Source organism: Centruroides vittatus, unplaced genomic scaffold, assembly GCF_030686945.1.
Source record: "Centruroides vittatus isolate TY-2023 unplaced genomic scaffold, ASM3068694v2 contig_15, whole genome shotgun sequence".
Lineage (NCBI taxonomy): Eukaryota > Metazoa > Arthropoda > Arachnida > Scorpiones > Buthidae > Centruroides > Centruroides vittatus.
This window is the reverse complement of record NW_027120927.1, coordinates 1,065,664-1,085,947: the sequence shown is the minus strand read 5'-3', so window position 1 is coordinate 1,085,947 and position 20,284 is coordinate 1,065,664. Positions and strand designations below refer to the sequence as shown.

General features: G+C 32.3%; 3 protein-coding genes across 3 annotated transcripts in view; 1 reads left to right on the top strand and 2 right to left on the bottom strand.

The window, feature by feature from the left end:
* The window catches only part of LOC136968556 (phosphatidylinositol 4-kinase beta-like), a 53,925-nt gene extending 45,425 nt beyond the window's left edge, over positions 1-8,500 (bottom strand). The window contains exon 1 of the mRNA XM_067262545.1: positions 8,280-8,500. The gene's annotated coding sequence lies outside the window, so the exon portion shown is untranslated. The remainder of the gene's footprint in view (positions 1-8,279) is intronic.
* LOC136968560 (flavin-containing monooxygenase 5-like) overlaps positions 1-20,284 on the bottom strand; it is a 223,361-nt gene that overhangs the window by 37,986 nt on the left and 165,091 nt on the right. The gene's annotated exons all lie outside the window — the stretch shown is intronic.
* Positions 18,372-20,284, top strand: part of LOC136968564 (F-box only protein 9) — a 50,032-nt gene continuing 48,119 nt past the window's right edge. The window contains exon 1 of the mRNA XM_067262556.1: positions 18,372-18,532. Coding sequence (XP_067118657.1) covers positions 18,530-18,532 — 3 coding nt within the window. The 5' untranslated portion in view covers positions 18,372-18,529. The remainder of the gene's footprint in view (positions 18,533-20,284) is intronic.

Below are 20,284 nucleotides of genomic sequence, written 5' to 3'. Positions count from 1 at the left end.
TTCAACATATAAGTCTTTTAATTAAAATTTGAAAAACTTCATTGCTAGCATTAAAATTTCATAATGAATCTAAAAGTGAATAGAACTTTATCAAAAAAAATTTTATCAATATTTCTTTTCTCTTTCCAGATTTCAAAACCTGATCAGCCATTTATCACATTGAGAACAAAGATCACCCTTTTCAATGATAATTAATGCAGTTTTTGATAACATTAACAAACAAAAATTAATGAAATTTAGCATTAAAATTATGAATACTTAGAAATTTTAACTCTGCAAATTAAAAATATTTATTCTGCCTCAAAACATTAGACAATCTGTCTTATATTTACAAGTAATCCACTAAAATACATTAAATTTATTTGTATATTATGCATTTAGAAACCTTTGCCAATGTGCATTTTAGTCAAGCAAAACACAAACAAAATTAAATCAAGCCTGTATTAAATTGCTACCCCTTGAAACAGATAAAGTACAGGAATGTGTTATTTTGTTGACACAACAGGAATAAAGCCTCATTGGATCAATGACCTTCGTACAAAATTTGAGCCTAATTGAGCATTCAAAATGATAGTTAAATATCAGCTAGACATCCAGTACATATAATGTCTACCTGATACAAATATACATATATGTATTTAGTATTTATAATAACAATAACTACCGAACCTTGAAATTTTATATAAATTTGTCTACCTGGATAACAATGAAAAACTCACTTTTGCAAGTCAAAAGACAGAATTAAATCTGAGAGAATCAATAACCACACGTCTGGAGAATATCCTGGAAAATTCAATATGACACTGTACAGGAAAGAAAGCTTCAAATGGGAATTTGTGTAGCTCTGTATCGAGTATCTGCAACTTGTATAAGTAGGAAACTAGTAATTTAACAAATTCATCACATTTTAATAAGTATCTAACATTAATTTAAATGTCAATTGCCTTTTGGTTTTTATAAATTTGCCTTTAAATGTTAACATTTTTATTTTAAAATTATTTTTAAGTATGAATAATTTCAACATTCAAATAATATATCTGATGGTTCAACAGTATATTCTTTTAATATCATGTTTCTGACTATGTTAAATGGGCATCCACACCCAAGATCATGCTAGAAATCAGAATTCCTTCAGAATATAGACTGGATTAAATTAGCTACATAATACTATTATATATCTATAATGTATTTAAATGTTACAGAAGTCTAAGCTATTAATAACTAATGAATATTGATTAAACTTTAATAAAATTAAGCAATCATGTTTATCTTTGGAAATAATAGATTAAAACTGGTTAAGAAATTGGGTTAATCAGTAGTAGTAATGGCCATCACAATCATCATATTACATACATTAAAAGACCTTCCATTGATCATGCATAAGCAAAAATATGTTATAAATAAATTCTGACTGCTTTAAAAAAAAAATATATATATATATATTTACATGTTTGAAACTAACAAAGCACACACTTCTTTGCATAATTGGACTAGTTATTTATTTAAATAAAGCATCGATATAAATATCTTTTTTGAAATTTTTCTTTATTTTTACCAATAAATTTTGTTGTACAGTATTTAGCATATTTCCAAATCATTCTACTCCGTACACACATCAAATCTTCAAGACAAAAGAATTAACAAGTTGGAAGTGACTAAATATTATCAATAAGTTAGAGTGAATTAATTTTGGCAAGATGGAGTATTTATTATTATTAAATGATAAAACAAAGTACATATTATAACTATACATAATCAATTAACATAAAACTGAAGTATATAACACTTTTAAGTTCTTGAGATGACAGTGAAATTAGTGTTTTTAATGTACCCTGCAATAAATCTTACTCATTTATAATTTGAAAATGGCTTATTTTCCAATATAAGTTTTGTTTATCAAAATTATTTTTCTGGTTTAATATATCAAATATAGCCTTTGTAAATAAAATAAAATAGTATGTTTACTTGAAAACAAAATCCATTTGTTTTGAACAACATACTATATATAAAATTATATTATACTGTGGAAGATTTCTGAATAGTAACAGAGTAGTAAACACAACTATTCTTCACTTCAATTTCTTATACTGACAGGAACTCTACATCAAATTCTACGAATTGATTGTAAATAAATGGGATTTTATCTAATAAAACTGTCTCATTAGTATTTGCAGTAGCAAACAAAGAATATATAAGCAATCTTTAAATTGATCCAGTTTTAAACAATGTATATGGCTGAACTTTCTGGATAACAAATCAAAACTATTAAAAACAACAATTAGCATTATTAGTAATAAAACCTTATGTAAATAAAAAACGTTTACAGGAATTCTAGTGAAAGTGTTTGAATAATAAACTAACATTTAAATTTAGTAAAACATTGGTAACTGCTAACTCAAATTAGCTCAGTTAGAAAATGTTATACATTTCACAACCATCCGCAATTCAAGTCTTTCATCTTCTGGTTATTTTATAAATGAGTTACTCCTGGTTATTTATTCTTTCGTCTAAATATTATAAATCTGTATAATTTCTCTTATACTTTAAATGTTTCTAGGTTAGAATAGCCCAGTCATCAAAATAAATCTACTTATTAAAGATTGTTTTCTTAAAAATTTCTCACAAACAATAAATGAAAAAATTTAACACAGATTAGAATATTGACATTGTACAATTAAAAACTAAAGTACAAATGCAATCTCAAGCTGTTTAATCAATGATAATTTTTTTTTTCTCATTCTTTACATTCAATTCACAGTATAATGAACTTTACTTCTATCAACAGTTGTTCTGGTATTTATCAGTTATCCTTCTTAAGTTTCAATTTTTATTTATCAAATACCATTAGTATTCACATATCATTACCATTCTTATATTAACATCTCTTATCAAAGAATTCATTAAAAGTATTTTGCTGTTAAATTAATTCTAACATAACTTTTACAGATTAATGCTGTTTTAATGTTATTTTGCTACATTTCATTCACACAAATGAATGATTTGCACAATCTCTTTAAAATTGTATCCTATCTTTTGTTTAGAAAATTATAAAATCATATAAATAAATAATTTCATAATTTATTAAAATGTAAGTAAATAAATAAATAAAATATGGACTATTGTACAGTCCAGCTTCAGCTCTTTTAAGTTTCAGAATCAATTTTAAGCAAGTTTTAAAGATTTCCATAACACTTATCAGTATTAAATAAGTCTGTATTAACATCTTATATAAAAATATTTACAGAAAATAGCATTTTTTAAATGTTTAAACACTAAGATAAAGATTAAATATGTTCTCATTACATATCTTGTCTTTGGAAGCTAAAACATCATTATGAGTTAAACATCTTTCTGCAAAATTTTGAAATTAAAAAACATTTAAACATTCATTTGGCTATAGTCCAAAAACAATAAAAAATATTCCCAACCAAGTATCCAAATTTCACTAAATTACTCACTACAAAGTACTATTGAAGAGGTGACAAGTAGAAATTTGATTCTTATAAAGCAGAAGCTGTGTTTACAAGTTTTGTGTCATAAAAAGTTAATCGTCTTTGATTCTTTTGATAAGACAATTGAACCCAATTATTTTACACCTTAAAACTTTTAAATCAAAAGTATTTTCTTAATTTTATTTACATTTCTGTCTTATTAAAACATTTATCAGAATTAGTTTTAGAAAAAAACTATAAGAATATGTTAATAAAACAAGAAAAATGTAGACAATACAGTGCAAACAAACTGTTAACACAATGTCAAAGTTCTTTGTAGCTGAGTTATATCATTAGAAAATGTGAAAAGCATTGTAAAGAGAGATTGAATACACATTAACTTAAGCTTTCAAATCTAACAGTAATTAGTGTAAAAAAAATCAGCATAAAAGTAATATTTATATTGTATTTCCATCATTCTCTTATTAATATCTCTCAGACAATCATTTAAAGCATTCTATCCCTAAAGTAAGCCATAAAACATGCAAGAGCTATTTTTTCCCCAAGGTTTTCAAGTAAAATTGTTGAGAAATATCAGAAGTAAAATATCTCATCTACTATTTTTATATGATAAGAATGATTTAAAAGGTGAATCAGGTGATAAAACAACACAAAATCCAGCTTTCACAACTAAAACATTTCTATTGGTGCAACATTTTTCAACATTAAATGCTGGTTTTTTTAATGAATTTTACAGCTATTTCTGTCTTAATAAAACTCATAAATTAATTTTATTTAAAATAAAATTGATCAAAACTCATTTAATACAAATTATAATCTTTACACTTAACATAAAATTCAAAGTAACAACATTAAAAACAATTAATTAATTGTGACTAATTAAAATTGATAATGATTATTATTCAATTATTTGTTAAGTAATTACATAATAAAGCCTCTTAACTTCTTTTGTCTGTAAATAAAAGTTACAATCCAAATCCACATTTCATTAATTATACATTTTTGCCAATGCTTATGTAACACACTTAGCAGAACTGATTACTTGGATATGTGCTGTCAGTTTTGATACCTTATCCTCTAAACAACAATTATCGTTTTTTCTTTCTCTTTGAGAAGAACAATTATTCTTTGGAGACAATTGACACACAAAAAACACTAAATATTTCTTTTCTTTTTTTTTCAGTTTGTTAATCATTGTTCAGAATTTTACTCACAAAGAAATGTTAACTTAGACAGTTACACTTACATACAGTACTGTACTTAAATAGATTCTGTACAAGATTAATAAGAATTATCATTTCTTATTATAACAAATGATGCCTTCAGGAGCATTTAATATTTAACAGGACACATTAACAAATCACTTCCAATAAATATTTAATAACAATAAATTATAAATTAATATTTATTTAGGCCTTTATTTCAAAATGACCAGTCTGACCTACAAAACTAGAATAATATTTTTATGAATTTTAGTACTGGGAATTCTTTCATCCTCAAGCATTCAAGATTCTCAATCTTTCAAGATTCCTCAGCTAATAATTTATTAAAATAATGAATGCTAGAGAAAGACAAAAAACTGAACTCTCAAATAATCAAAACCCAGATAATGTTAAAGGGAACTTCAAAGTTTATAATAGTAATTAATATATCTGTATAATTATTTTAGTCATATAACAATAATAATTTTTATTTTGTCTTGCTTTGACTCTCTGGTCCAGCATAGTACACAGCAACTGATGTCAACCAAGTATAACCCATAACATCCAACTTAATAATAATAACAAACTGTATACTACTGTATAGCCCCATATATACATACCATTTTATCCTAATGAACAGTCCTAATAGTAAACATGCTGTTTACTGGAGGAATATAAAGATTATTATAAACTGAAAGTTGTACAGTATTCAATGTTGTCACTGTTAGTATATGTTGAATTGTTGTTTGAATAACAATAAAGTGAAAAAGTTACCAGATTTATTTAGTTAATAATAGCCCTGAAATAAGTCGCACCGCACCCAATTCTCAAAGAACAGAAACAATAGTCGCCCTGTAATTGTAAGCACTAACAAACAGCACAATTGCAAGTTGTAAAAAGTTATAGATAGTATATTTATTTGTATATATATAGTGGGGCTATACAACTATTTTAACTTTATTATTTTCTTTAGAGAAACTAAAGCAAAGAAATTAGCTTTTTGTTTTTCTTACTTGTCCTTGAATGAAATTCAATTAAACTAACTTTCTTACTTTTGCTTTTTTTTTGTTTGAATGACCTTGAAGAGAGGCAAAAATATTTGAAAGTAATATTTTGTTTATTTTTATCATCCATTCCACAAACTTCATTGAAGTTAAAAATGCATTCATAGAGCAGAAAATTAGTTAGTCATTGAATTTTTAACACCATAAACAAAAGTATATACAGGTTTCTTTTGGCAGAAACTTCTACATTCTTTTTTATTAAATCTAATCAATTACTGTAATTTTTTGAACAAAAACATGGCAAAGATTACACCTTACTACCATTTACACAAAGGAAGCATAGCAGTAGTTTCACTATTGGCTTAATATTAAATTAGTATTAATATTGAATTAATAACCTTCAAATATCTTAAAAGAGTAATGATTTGTTGCTTTAATTAGGGAAATTTAATTAATAAAGAAGCAGCTCCTACTGAATGCATGTACAAAACATTAATCATCACACATTGAATACTTGCCTCTAAACTGTAGTAAAACATGTATCTACCAATTATCTGACCTAATTACATTTGACACATTTAAATGTAAGTGAAAAGAAATATAAAAATTATGTGCAAAAAATACTATTTATAATAAAAGAAAATAATTTAAACTGTTTCATTATATTTAATTTAACTTAAATTATATTATTAAATATTTAGAATCAACATTTAAAATGTTAAATTTATATTTTCTCTTCATTTATTATCATCAATAATAATTTATATTATAATTTGTACTTAATATGTAATTTCTCAATAATATACATTCAAGTTTTATATTATTTTGACATATATAGCCATAAACAAAACAAAAATTGTGTTATAATTCATTTAATAAAATAAATTATGTATCTAGCAATCAAGAGAATTTTTGTATGGATAGATTTAGGTCAATTACAGCTAAATTCATTAAAATACATGATGAGAGTTAATGAGTTAAAGTACTAATGCACTTAAAACATTTTGATATGTAACTTTCTCTGAATTTCTTAAATGGAGAAGTAGGAATGCAATTACAAAGATCAACTGAAATTACAGACACACTATAATTGAAGGCTGTTTTGAAGATTACATTTTAAAAACATTTAAACCTAACTCTTAATTGACATGAGATGCCTAGATATTTCGATTCTTACCCTCTATGATAAGATAATCTCTTACACCGAATGACTCATTGGCATGGCCATCACAAAAGACAGAAAATGACATTTGGATTTAAATCATCCTCAAAATACCAAGATTTATGAATCCAAATTCCTCACAGCATAAGCAAATTCCTTAATGTACAGTTAACAAGTTAATTAATTGATATGTTAACAAAGAACATTAAGACACCATAATTTTTCCTATTGTGAGAACAATGCTCAATAAAATCCACTAGAAAAGAGATGCGAAATGGCATTTGAATCTAAACTAATCTTTAAGCAAGAGATTGAAATCCAACTATCGCATAACAGTAAAGTAATCCCTTAATGTACAGTTAACTGGTTACAATCTCAAGTAGTTTGTTAACAAATTAAACAGGCCACAACTTCACTTACTATTTGGCTAACCATACATCCTAGTTTGTCCAGGATGGTCCTCAGTTCTGCCTGTATTTTAACCCTCAAAAATAGAATAAAATTTTAAATAAAACCATTTTATAAGTCTTCTAACTTAACAATCAATACAAATGTCAATATACAGCATAAGTAATTTTTAAAAAGCAATTAAGTTTAGTCAATTTTCGCTCACTCTTACATTATAAACAATATAGTCATCCTACCTATTACAGCAGTGCATCTCATAATAAATCATTTATGTATGGCAACGCATCTGCCAAGGGGAAAGCCCAAAAGGACTTTCTAAGGAAAACTGACCCATATTTAGTGGTTACAAACACGAAGAAAACTCCATTTGGCAAGGTGCAAACCCACACCCAATAATCTGCATTCATCCAGTTGGCCACTGGTGGATGCAACTCAGCCAGCAGAGATAAGAGATAGACAAGAACATCAAGAGCAAACATCCGAACAAGATTCGAAGCCACAAATTTAAACAATCCGCAAAGAAACCAGAGCAAACATCTATAAAAATCAAAGTTAAAATCAAGGAAAACTTAACGCATGCCATTTACAAAGAGAAATCACTTAGTGTAAAGCCGATCTTAATACAAAGTATAGATAGATGTATTTATATACAATAGGTAGAGGTTACTTTTAAGTATATAACTCATGTAAACATGTATAAATAATAACCTAAAGGTAATTTCTACCAAGATAATTACATAAACATGTTACATCCTTCCTTTGTAAGTACTTTGTAACAGATAATCTTTAAAAAAACTTAATACAAAACTAGAACAGGTTAATAAGCAAGATAGAAGCAATGATCAAAACTTTGTTGTGAAGCCTAAATCAATGATCTCAATGGAAAAATGCCAACCTTTATACAGCTTTGTTAACCGCAATTCACGCTCCGTAACGTTGTTTTGTGTCATATTTTAAGAATTTCATCGATTAAAAATAAGTTTTTATAACTTAAATTTATAAAATATGATAATTGCGTAAAAAAACGGTTGCTAAGCAACCGTTGACTTACCGTTTAATATATTAATTCATTAATAAAAATAACCAATTATTTAACATGATAATCTTATCCTTTTCCGTTTTAAAACTTTGCGTTACGTTTGATTTTAAGCACTGTGACAATAAAGTGACAATAAACACATTTTTTTACTTTATCGTCTGACTTCGACGACTAAAAACACCATTCTACTAACTGACGTCACTCGTCATTATCAGCTCCCTCTTGAGAACGTCAAATGTCATTTAACGTTTCGTCATTCATATTAACTATAATAACCCTAATCTGGTATACATTCGTTTCCGAAATATAGGTTCTAAGTTAATCTATTAAAATTATTATTACTTTCATTCTTATAAAATACAATAATTAAATTACAAAGTGTTAAAATATTCTTTGCAAAATTTAGTCTTTTTTTCAACATACCTATGGTTTTTTTTCTTTTTTACTCTTTCCGCCTTGCGGCACTAAGAGGGCCTTTTTTTTAGCAAGCCCATTATGAGTTTGGCTAGGCCCACAATGGGGCGCCGGGTGGAAAGGGACGGGGCACGACATATCCGGACGGACCACACCCGAAAAATTCCTGGGGATTTTTCGACCCGTTCGGATACGACTCCGGGTTCCCAGAGCGGCAAGGCCGGGTTTCCCAGGCCTTACCGCTCTGCTTTGATCGCTCGGCAATCCGGCCGTCAATATACATACGCTTGTTTCTTTACTCTTTTCGCTTCGTGTGTGTTATCTTATTTTCCCGCATAAATCTGAGCGAGCGGCATCCGTTTAAAAATTCCCGTGGAACGCGTTCCTTTAGTCCGGCCGTGGTGAACATCATCGGTCGGCAAAAACGGTCGCTTTAGCAGTACAGTAGTGTACAGTGGAAAACAACATGGTGTCCTCCATGGCTTAGATAGTTTCGTTTCAGTGTATATTTTGTGATTTTATGAATAAAAATTTAAAGGTATAGAAGCGCTGATTAGTTCATACGGTAAGGTAAAAGTGTCATCTCAAACTTTTTTCGAATGATAGACATCATTCTAATTTTTTCGTGGATACTTTAAATGCTCTGTCGGCAAGACAATCCATTTTTTGGTTAAATTTTACAACTGGGACCCCTGTTCTAACTTATACCTTTAAAAACGTATATTTTAAAATTATAAATCCCTCTAACACGATACTATCGCTAGTACGGGCGCTTTGACGACCGGATGGCCGAGCAGCCAAGGTGTCTGCCTACCGCTCTGGGGGACCCGGGATCGAATCTGGACGGGTCGAAAAATCTCCAAAAATTTTTCGGAGGTGGTCTGTCCGGATATGTCGACCCCGTCCCCCACCACCCGGCCGCCCATTGGGCCGGCGTAACATAATGGCTGCAAAGGTCCTAGTGCCTATACGGGAGAATAAAAAAAAAGTACTGCAGCCATTATTTCTTCTTCTCCCCCACCTGGTTTATATGGAGATTATAGCCTTAGTTCGAACTCTTTTCTTTCTTCTACCGTCGTTCCTAAATGCCTAGAAATAGCAGCGCATTCCCGTAGTAGCGGAGACGCAGAGAGACCGCTATTAACGAACGCATCCCAGATATGTCCGGAACTGACAGCTCACAAGAAATTTCTGGGATTGTTCATCCGGATTCGATCTCGGCTCTCCAAAGTAGTAAGCTGATGCTTTAACATCCCGATACTTCGTACAGTAGTATTTTTGATTGGTAAAAATAACGTAAACATTTTTTCAGAAGCGCTGGCTGATCTTGATATCGGCATTAAGATCAATGCAGAATGTTTGAATAACATTCGTTATGCCGATGACACGGCACTGATCTTCACATGTTTTAAAGATCTTCAGATGTTGCTAAATCGAGTCAGAAACTCAAGTGAAAAATATTGTTTAGCTCTCAACATCAAAAAATCGAAATATATTGTCATAAGTCGGTTATTAACTTGGGGAAAGTTGATGGCTGAATAAAAGGAAATTGAGAGTAAAAAAATTTAATTACTTTGGAAGTATTTTAAGTGATATAGAGATCAGAGGGCGAATAGAAAAGGCAAAGACTGTTTTCACAAGAATGAGAAAATTGTTGTTTTAGATAATTATGCTCAAGGGGAGGTCTTACCCTTGATACAAAAACTAGAATAATCAGATACTATGTATTTACGGTACTATTGTACGAAGTTGAATTTTGGATCGTATCTAAAAATTCTTATTTTCAAAACATCTGAAAAGACGTTCACACATTTTGAAAGCTTCGATAAGTCTTCAAAATGTGGATTTACCGAAGGCTTCTAATAGTATCCTGAGTAAAACATATGCCCAATGTAGAAATATTTTCGACGAATGAATAAACAAGTACTGTTCAACGCCATCAAACAAAGAGAGCCATTCTTCGGCCACGTGATGAAAAACGGTGTCAAGTACCGAATCTTACAACTCGTTATACAAGGGAAAATCTCTGGAAAAAGAGGACCAGGACGACGTCGAATCTCGTGGCTGAAAAACCCGAGGGACTGCTGTGAAATGTCTTCGGAAGAACTATTCAGAACAGCCATTAATAGGAATACGTTAGCCGTGACGACAGCCAACATCCGAAACGGATAGGGCACCAAAAGAAGAAAAAGAAAACAATATAAACTTTTATGTCAACTTTGCATTGTTATCGTGGACTACTCATTGTAAATTTGGAACTGTAGTGTCAAATTGACGTAAAATTGTGCTTTATTCCGACCAATCAACAGACTACAGGATAGCCGAGACGTTTCGGGATCAGGTACCGCTCTGCAAGACTCGAAATCGAATCCAGGCAGTCGAAAAAATCCAAAGAATTATTTGGGAATGATCGGTCTCGGATAAAATGAACTCCATCTGTTACTATCGGTCCTCATTATGGGCTGGTCGAACTCATAATGGATATAATTGAAGGCCTTTTTAGTTTTCACAGGATGGAAAAATAATAATCATAAAAAATCGTACGAATTTTGATGCATTAATGATCAAATTGGACACCGTTTTTGCCTTCGTTACAAATTACATTCAAATAAATTGAGGGAAACCTTAGTTTTCATTCAAATATTCTGCTTTGCTAGACTATCTTCTTGAGCAACCAAAATTTAAATCTCATATATATCCTATTACTTATATTTGGCAAAAATTCTGCTATCTTCATACGGTCCCTGACATACATACACATTTTCTGGCCGAATGGCTGAGCCGTTAAGATGGCAATCTACCACTTTGGGGAACGTGGGATTGAATCCGAACGGTCGAAAAAATTCCAGGAAGTTTTCGGGTAAGGTCTTTTCGGATATGTCGAGGACAGTCTTTCATTATCCGGCTGCCCCATCGATGACATGGCCGAAATTCCAATAGGCTTGCTAAAAGAAAAAAAAAAGAAGATAAAGCCTTCTTAATGTCCACAGGACAGAAAGAGGTATAAAAAAAGACTTCAAATGATGTAAAATTTATTACCTAACGAGTATTATAAAACTTAGTGTACGTAGGTACCGGTACATTAAAATCGCAACTTTGAAACATTTTGCTGACAGCATTAATGTTACTTAAAGCATCGTACCAAATAATAATGGAACAAATAAATGGAACAAAATTTAAATGAATGCGTTGGCCCGAAATCTAGTGTCCATATCTTTAATAACTGAACCAATACTCAAGCAGAGAATAATTCATCAATAAGCACCTTGGTCTGCCGAGAAGCATTTATTCGCTATAAACAAACCTATCTTTATTTGAATCATTTGCAATGTCTTGTAAAGCGGAATATATTTCTTTAGTCTGCAATTTCAAGGGTCTCGTTGCCTCAATTCGTTAATTTTTTATGACCAGCTGTTTCATGACGTATATTATTATAGTTAGTACTTTAAAGTCAGTTTGGAGCCTTTCGTTAAATTAGGAGGCCCCAGGAAGCTACAATGCGCCATGTAAGTGTGATATACTAGGTGGTTATCCAGCGGATGATGTCAGTATTGGTTGGTTATTCGTATCCAGTATAGTGAGAAGTTTAAATATTTAAAAGTCACCTGATTTGGTGATAAGAGAGTGGTTTGAAATGCAAAATGAAACATTTACAAATTCACACACGGTGGAAGCTTTTTAAATATTTGTGAAGAAAATCTGTCGAGAGAACTCATTAGCGTTTTACGAGAATGTGGTTACATAGCATACTACTATATCGCAGGTTGACTATATCGTTATCATACAAAAGTATTTATAAAAGTCTATTTTCATCACGAGATCTTAATACAGAATAAATTCGGAATCTAAAATTTTTTGTCGATCTTTCTTGTAATCTCATATTTTTGAAATTAATAAAGAGAAATTTATCGATTTGTGAATGTTAGAATTATATTAAATCAATCGTGTAAGTCCCAGTGAGGTGTAGAAAACGGAATTTCTAAAACGAATTAATAAAAGTTTTACGTGCAAAAGATAATAATGGTTGACGCTCGCTAACAACATCTTTGTTTTCCGATTGTCATATCGAAGCGCTTTTTTGTTGTTGCTGTAATTTCTTGCGATTTTCGAGAAATATGAGTGAAAAGAAGAAAAGTTTTTGAAGATGGATTGGTAGGATCTTCGAAGACCTCCAAGTGAAGGGAGATGTGAGCGGAGAATGGAGAAGACGAATAATTCTCCACAGGATGCAGAAGTCAGCGGGCTTCCGCAGAATCGTCGGAATATCCGAAGGATCAAGAAGATGAAGGACTTTCATCGGAGTTCTCGGTACTGTACGTCAGAGGGATCCAGGCGTTAGTGGCCTTCCTTCAGAGTCCTCGAAGCATCATCCCAAACTCATAGAGCGGAAGAACACCAAGATATATTAGGTCAAAGCCAAGATAGCAGGACTGAGAATTTCATTGAGTTCGAAAAGGAGTTGGTGATCAAAGCCAATTTCCAGCGGGAAACGTTCGAAGGTCCTCCCCAAGGTAAGAAGAAATTCGAGATAAACCGAAACTTCTCTTGCTATTGCTTCGGCAGAGCCAAGAAATCCAAAGCTCGTCTCTCTAACGAACGTCCTTTCGAATAAGTGCACATTTTGACAGATTGCGCATTCTCTTAATTCGCTTCATTCATTGACAAAATATTTAAACTTTAATTTAATTTTACAGACCTAGTATGTAGGCTGCTTTGGCAGTGAAATGCTGGGGTACAACCCGCAGTTAAACAAAAAAAAAAAAAAAAGAAGCAAAGAAAGGGTGGATTTGTTGGAAGGCCCGAAGATAAAGAAACTTATCATTTGGCAAATAAAATGACTAAAAAGGCGGTGGCTACTGCGAAAGCAAAGGCTTTAGAAGAGGCTTATAAAGTTTTCGAAAGAAAAGGTGGTGAAAGGCAGTTGATGAGAATCGCCAAAGCAAGAGATAAGGTATCAAAAGATTTTATCTCTATGAAACTGATTAAAGATGACAAAGGATTAGTATTACAAGATCACGAAAGGTCGAGAAAAGATGGAAAGAATATTTTAGGAGTTTATTGAATGAGGAACTTTATACGAGAATGGAGAGGCAAATGAAGGAGTGGTGCAAGATATTAGCTGAGAGGAAGTGCAACGGGTGCTTAGGAAAATGAAGACGGGGAAAGCAGTAGGCACTGATCTGACCTAGTTGAGGCTTGGAGAAGTTTGGGTAAGGAGGGGATTGATATTCTCTGGGACCTTATGAAGAAACTCTGGCAGCAGGAGAAGATCCCAGATGAATGGAGGAAGCGTATTCTGGTGCCGGTGTTTAAAGGTAAAGGGGATGCACAGAATTGCTGAAATTACAGAGGGATAAAGTTATTGTCCCGTACTATGAATATTTGGGAGAAAATTGTAGAAAGAAGGATTAGACAGGAATCTGAGATTATAGATCTCGGGTTCCCGACCTATGGGTCGCGACCCAGAAGGGGGCCGCGACGAGTTTTCTGTGGGGTCGCCAACTTATACAGTAAACTAAAAAAAAATATATTCACTATAATGCAATTTTTATTTTTAATGGTGTCTTGAAGTTTGAGTAATTTCATATATATTCCTCGGCACGTAACTCGTTTAATGAAAAATTGCTCACAATTCTGGTGTGGTATGTATCATTCATACCCAAATGTGACGATGCTTGCCTTTGAGTTTTAGTCCCATTTGTGTCTACATATCTCTGCGAGAGTGGATTTCAACTCTTCGTTTAAAAACAAAAGAAAGAAATAAATTAAATGTTGAGAATGACATGAGGTTGACGTTAACAAAAACTCACCCGCGAATTTTGAGGCTGATTAATAACATGCACTTTCAACCATCATGCATTAAATTAATTATTAAACATAATTTAAAATAAAATTATACTAAAAAACTATTTTCGTTGTTTTCTTTAATTACCTTATTAAAAATGCCTTTTTTAAATTGTATCGGGGTCGCGGGTCACTTGGCTTTTATAAAAAGAGGTCGCCACCCGAAGAAGGTTGGGAACCGTTGTTATAAAGGAACAGTTTTATGTGGAAAGGAGTACGACTGATTCTATGTTTGCTTTGAAACAGCTGATGGAAAGACACAGGGAAATACAAGATGATTTGTTCATAGATCTAGAGAAGGCGTATGATAGGTTACCGAGGCAAGAGGTATGGAGATGTTTGAGAGAAAAGAATTTTCCAAAAAAATTTGTTAGATTCGTCAACGAAATGTACGAGGGAGAGGAGACTCCCTCGTACATTTTCTAGCGTGGGCACTACAGAAGGGTTCTTCGTTAATGTTGGTTTACATCAGGGATTTGTCCTTAGCCCTTATCTGTTTGACCTGATAATGGACGTGTTGGTTTGTGACGTGAAGTGTGATGTTCCGTGGAGTATGCTGTTTGCGGATGATATAGTGCTGTGCGAATCTTCCGAAACGAGGCTGAGAAGAAACTGGAAGAATGAAGGAAAGTTTGGAAGAAAGGGGCATAAGGATTAGCAGAACTAAAACAGCTTATATGACTCTGAATGGCAGGGACGAGTGCAATATTAAAATCCAAAATGTGCCGCTTCCTATGGTTCCGAGTTTTAAGTATCTAGGGGCCTTTGTCGAGATGGGAGGAAGATTGAACTCGGAAGTGCAACAGAATTCAATGTGGATGGTTAAACTGGAGGAAGTTCGGCGGTGTGTAGGGTTTGGGAAGTCTCGACATTCTCAAAGTCCCGGGACACGAGACAACTCACGATCAAAATTCCGGGACGTCCCGGGACTTGGAGACTTCTCAGAATAAAATTAGAATAGAGTTCATTTTTGGCGAAATGTATCGATAAAAAAGCAATTTTAGTAAAAATCAACATTTATTGAACATAAAATCAAATCCTTGCATTTATAACGTTAATTAAAGTCTAAACAATTCGTATGTTTAATCCTTATAATTATAGATTCATTTTTTGACAGTAAAATCTTATAATTGTAAAACCAACTTATTAATCATACTAATCATTAATAATCATCACCTAGTCTCTATTCATTAGTCATATAAATAATATAATAAACTAGCAATTAGACTTCTTTTCTGATTTAATAAAATAGGCATTTAAAAAAAATCAGAGCATTTACAGCTTTGTCCGACGATCTGTTTCTGATTTTTGTAATAATGCCTCCAGACAAGGAGAACACACTCGTTTTCAACAGATGTCGGTTTTATAAAGTAGTTCCAAATTTTCAGTACGTTTTCCGGTTGCTTTAAATAACTGGAACTCTTTTTTAAAATGTTGCTCTTGATCTTTCTGCAAGAATTTCGGGTACATTTTCTTCGATTTTTTTGATTGCCTGTTTCATTTGACTTTGAAACGACTCATCGGGTTCGTTGTGTACTGTAGAGCTACTGATATTAGGTTCGGCGTCCATTATTTCCAAATCTGGCGTTTGGATACGAGGGATATTTTCAAAAAGTCTGCAAAACAGATCTTCCGCAAAAGTAATAAGTGCAGTTTTATTCAAATTCGAAGAAAAAAAAATCCGTATTTTGCGACTGTGAGCTGTGGTGGCCAGTATGCAAATATTTTAACAAACATATAACCCGTCGTGATCTTTCTTCTAGACAGGCTCTCGATGTATCAAAGAACCGTACCGCCAGATTATCATTTGTCTTTGTCGATTGAATTTTTTTCAGCAAAACATCAATTATTGCTTCGGCTGTGAATAACGAAGAGTTTTGTCTGCTTAAAGCAGGGGTCGGGGAACTTTTTTAGCCATTACTCCAAAATATATTTGTGTAAGTCGACATTACCCCCCTCATTTTGAAAAGGAGAAAATCGATACAAATTTAAATTAAACACCATTTATTGAATTATTTTACGCTGAAAATAATAAATAATAGACAAACCAAATAAAATTATCATTTTGGAACACGATAATTTCATTGAAAACTTTTACTCTTTAGGTTTTGGAGAAATTCCTTGTTACCCCCAATAATTTCATTTTTATCCCATTTGAGGTAATTTACCCCGGTTCCCCGACCTCTGGCTTAAGGCTTCTACAGCTATCTTGACTGACTGCAATAAAGTGACGATTGACTGCAAAAGAAGAAGATTGTCTTCATTCCATTTGTCTAACATGTTTAAATCAATCAACGCTTTCTTTACGTAATTTTTGAGCTTCAAAAATTTATAATTTAATTAAGCTAATTAATTTAATAAAGCTAATAAACTTTATCATGACCTTTTGAAAATAAAATTATTACAATACAATTTCGACAAGCGTGTCTCGAGTCTTGACCCGAAAGTCCCGGGACCCGAGACAATTAAATTTAGAAAAAGTCCCGGGACTTCGAGACACGAGACGTTCCGGGACCCAAACCCTAGCGGTGTGTTATGTGACAAGAAAATTAGCTGCAAACTGAAAGGTAAATTGTAGGCCTACAAATCGGTTGTTAAACATGCAACGTTGTAAGGAGCTGAGGCATGGGCAATCACAAGAGCCCAAGAAAGAAAGATGGAAGTGGCGGAGATGAGAATGTTTAGATGGATGAGTGGAGTGTCAAGGAAGGATAGAATAAGGAACGAGTTTATTAAGGTTCTGTTAAGGTGTGTCCCTTGAGCAGGTAGATGCAAGAATGCAAGTTGAGGTGGTTTGGTCAAGTAGAGCAAAGAAGTGAAGATTATGTTGGAAAAAAGGCCGGAAAATTGGTAGTGAAAGGAAGGAGAGATGAGAGGAAAACCAAGGCTGCGATGGAAAGAAAAGGTGGAGGAAGGCTTGAACAGAGGCGACTTAAGAGAGAAGACGTCTTTGATAGGAAGAAATGGAGGAAATATATTAAAGAAGGAAACGCCGACCCCATGTAAACTTGAGAAAAGGCTAAGATAAAAAAAAAAGTATGCAGGCTACTAGTATGACCGTAATCGAAAAGATGCAAATAGAGACGTTGCAGAAAGAATTCGAAAATTATTTATCAGTCTTTCGGGCGAATTTCGTTCGTTAGTTGTGAAACGGGGGATTATGTTATCAATTTATAACGTAAATCTTGGACTTTTTATTTTGGCATTTTTCACCCTGTGGGCACTACAAGGGCCTCTTTTTGCAAGCCAATTATAGATTCGGCCAGGTCCACAATGGGTCGGCTGGGTGGTGAAAACGGGCCCGACATATCTGGACAGACCGCTTCCCGAAAATTCCTGGAAATTTTTCCACCCGTCTGGATTCGAACCCTGGTCCCCCATAGCGGTAGGCTGTCACCTTGGCCGCTCGGCCATTCGGCCTGTAAATCTTGAACTGGACAATAATACCTAAATTTGACAAATAAGCCGACTGTAATTTTAAGGCCGGATGGCCGAGCAGTCAAGATGACAGCTTACCGCTCTGGGGGCCCGGGTTCGAATCCGGACGGGTGGAAACATTTCCAGGAATTTTTCGGTTTCTAGCTACTGTACTGTACCTCCGTAGAGTTTCGTTCAAAACGTCATCACCACAGAGCATGCGCGCTGAACGAGACTACTACTTTTTGACCGATTCGTTATTAACTCGTTTGACTTTACGAACGTATCCATTTATGTTTATTAATAAAATGCGATAATTTTTATTTATTATTTTAATAATTAATTATTATTATTATTATTATTAAATGTTCGCTAAGTAATATATATAAGGAGGGAGGAAAATTTAAGTTATGAAAGTGGCAACGTATATTACGTGAGTCGTCAACATCAACTCGATCTGTTGCCGTCAATAACAAAATGGCGGCCGTAATCAAAGGCAGACGATATTTCGGTTGTGTTATTCGTTTCAATTCTGACCGAGAGTACGTCGCCTGAATATTTCCAAGAAAAAACTGGAATATCGAAATATGGTACCCAAAATCTTATTTTAATCGTTATATTTTCGAAATTGTTTAATTGTAATTGAAATTTCGAATGTATATGACGACACAGCACAGAAAATTCTACTTTTTAAAAATTTTACACAAAAATCGATTACTGGAATTTTAAATATGAAAATATTTTAAGTTTTAGTTCATTTTTGTGCAGCTGTCAAGTAAATCTAATATATTGATTCATTTATTTACAGATTGACATAAGCCTAAAAATAAATAAATTAGTGTCATGGCTTACTGACATACATCAATATACAGTGTAACAGGATGTTGTTGGTTTCAAATATAAAACAAGTTTAAACACCAAAGAAACCTTAATAGAACTTTGAAAACATTTGTCCAAAACAATTTTAATTAATCTACAATTAGATTGTCTTGGGTCTGTATGATTTGACACTGTATTGTCATGTATGAAAGAATGACAAATTTCAAATCGGAAATTTTGAAAATTATGTTAGGAAATGACGTGCTAAATTATATGATAATGAGCGTTGTCGCTTAAGGACTGGGTGTGATACATGAATAAATACACACAAAAACTAGAAAATCTACCAAAAATTTAATGGAAGAAACAAATGTTTTTTAAAAATGTTGAAAATGTTCATTTCTTACATTAAATTTTATTTTTCTCGGTTTTATGGTTTTTGTGTGTATTTATTTGTATACAATAACCTTACGTGCAGGTGTATATTGGTGAAAAAAATCAAATATTGATATAAAAAAAATTTAAATTTTTATAAATTGGATTGGGATCATTGTAAAATGATTGCCGTGCGTGAAATGTTTCTCTCTTCGAAATTAATGCAATTTTCTTTAGTTTGGCATTGAACGTCTTTAGAGATTCCACTGTTCTGATCTGTACAGTGTATTTTATGAGATTGGTTGCTGTAGTTTTGTTTCTACTTTTTTGGAAACATATGTGGCCAAATTTCTTTGGTATGAGTTTAATTCATTTATCCATCTAGTTTTATGAAGAAGAATAAAGGGAGTTATGATTCTGGTACAGTTTACAAATAAACATTGATTCTTAATAATTGCCTTTAAAAGTTAACAATGATATTTAAAAAGATATATGAATTTTTTAGGCAATATTTTAACTCTGCTAGGACACTTGGCATTTATATTGGGACTCGGCATTTATATTGATGCAAAAACTTGAATCTTGATTCTTTAATTAATGATCTTCCCCTTTGATCCTTTGGTGTAAGAAAAGAGCTGTGATTCTTGTTTGTATCTGATCTAAAGCATTCATATTGAATTTTGAAGTCAAAGCAATCTGAATCTAATCTCACTTTCCAATTGATAGCATTTTGATAACAAATGGCACAATATTTTAGTTAAACTAAATGATGTATCTTTAGCACAGCAAAAAAGTAGACATGAGTTAGCTTGAACTGGAGGAATATGTATCAGATGAAAGGGATGGAAGGAGACTTGAAAATTGACAGATGAATCTGATCTCTTTTGGCTGTTTTGTTAAGTTTTTAAAACATTTTTATACTATCTTTATCATAAATAGTTTTATTTTTATTTTACAAATATTATTGCTGTGATTCATGTGTTAATCCTCACAGGTCTTCTTCCATGCCTTTTATGTGACATAGACCCTTCCAGCTCAGGTTGACTTGCGTGTACTCTTTTGCTGCACAGGCTATAGTTACTGTTAATTAATAACACAAATGAAAAAAAAAAATATGTTTATTACTTGGATATTTGCTATATAATTTG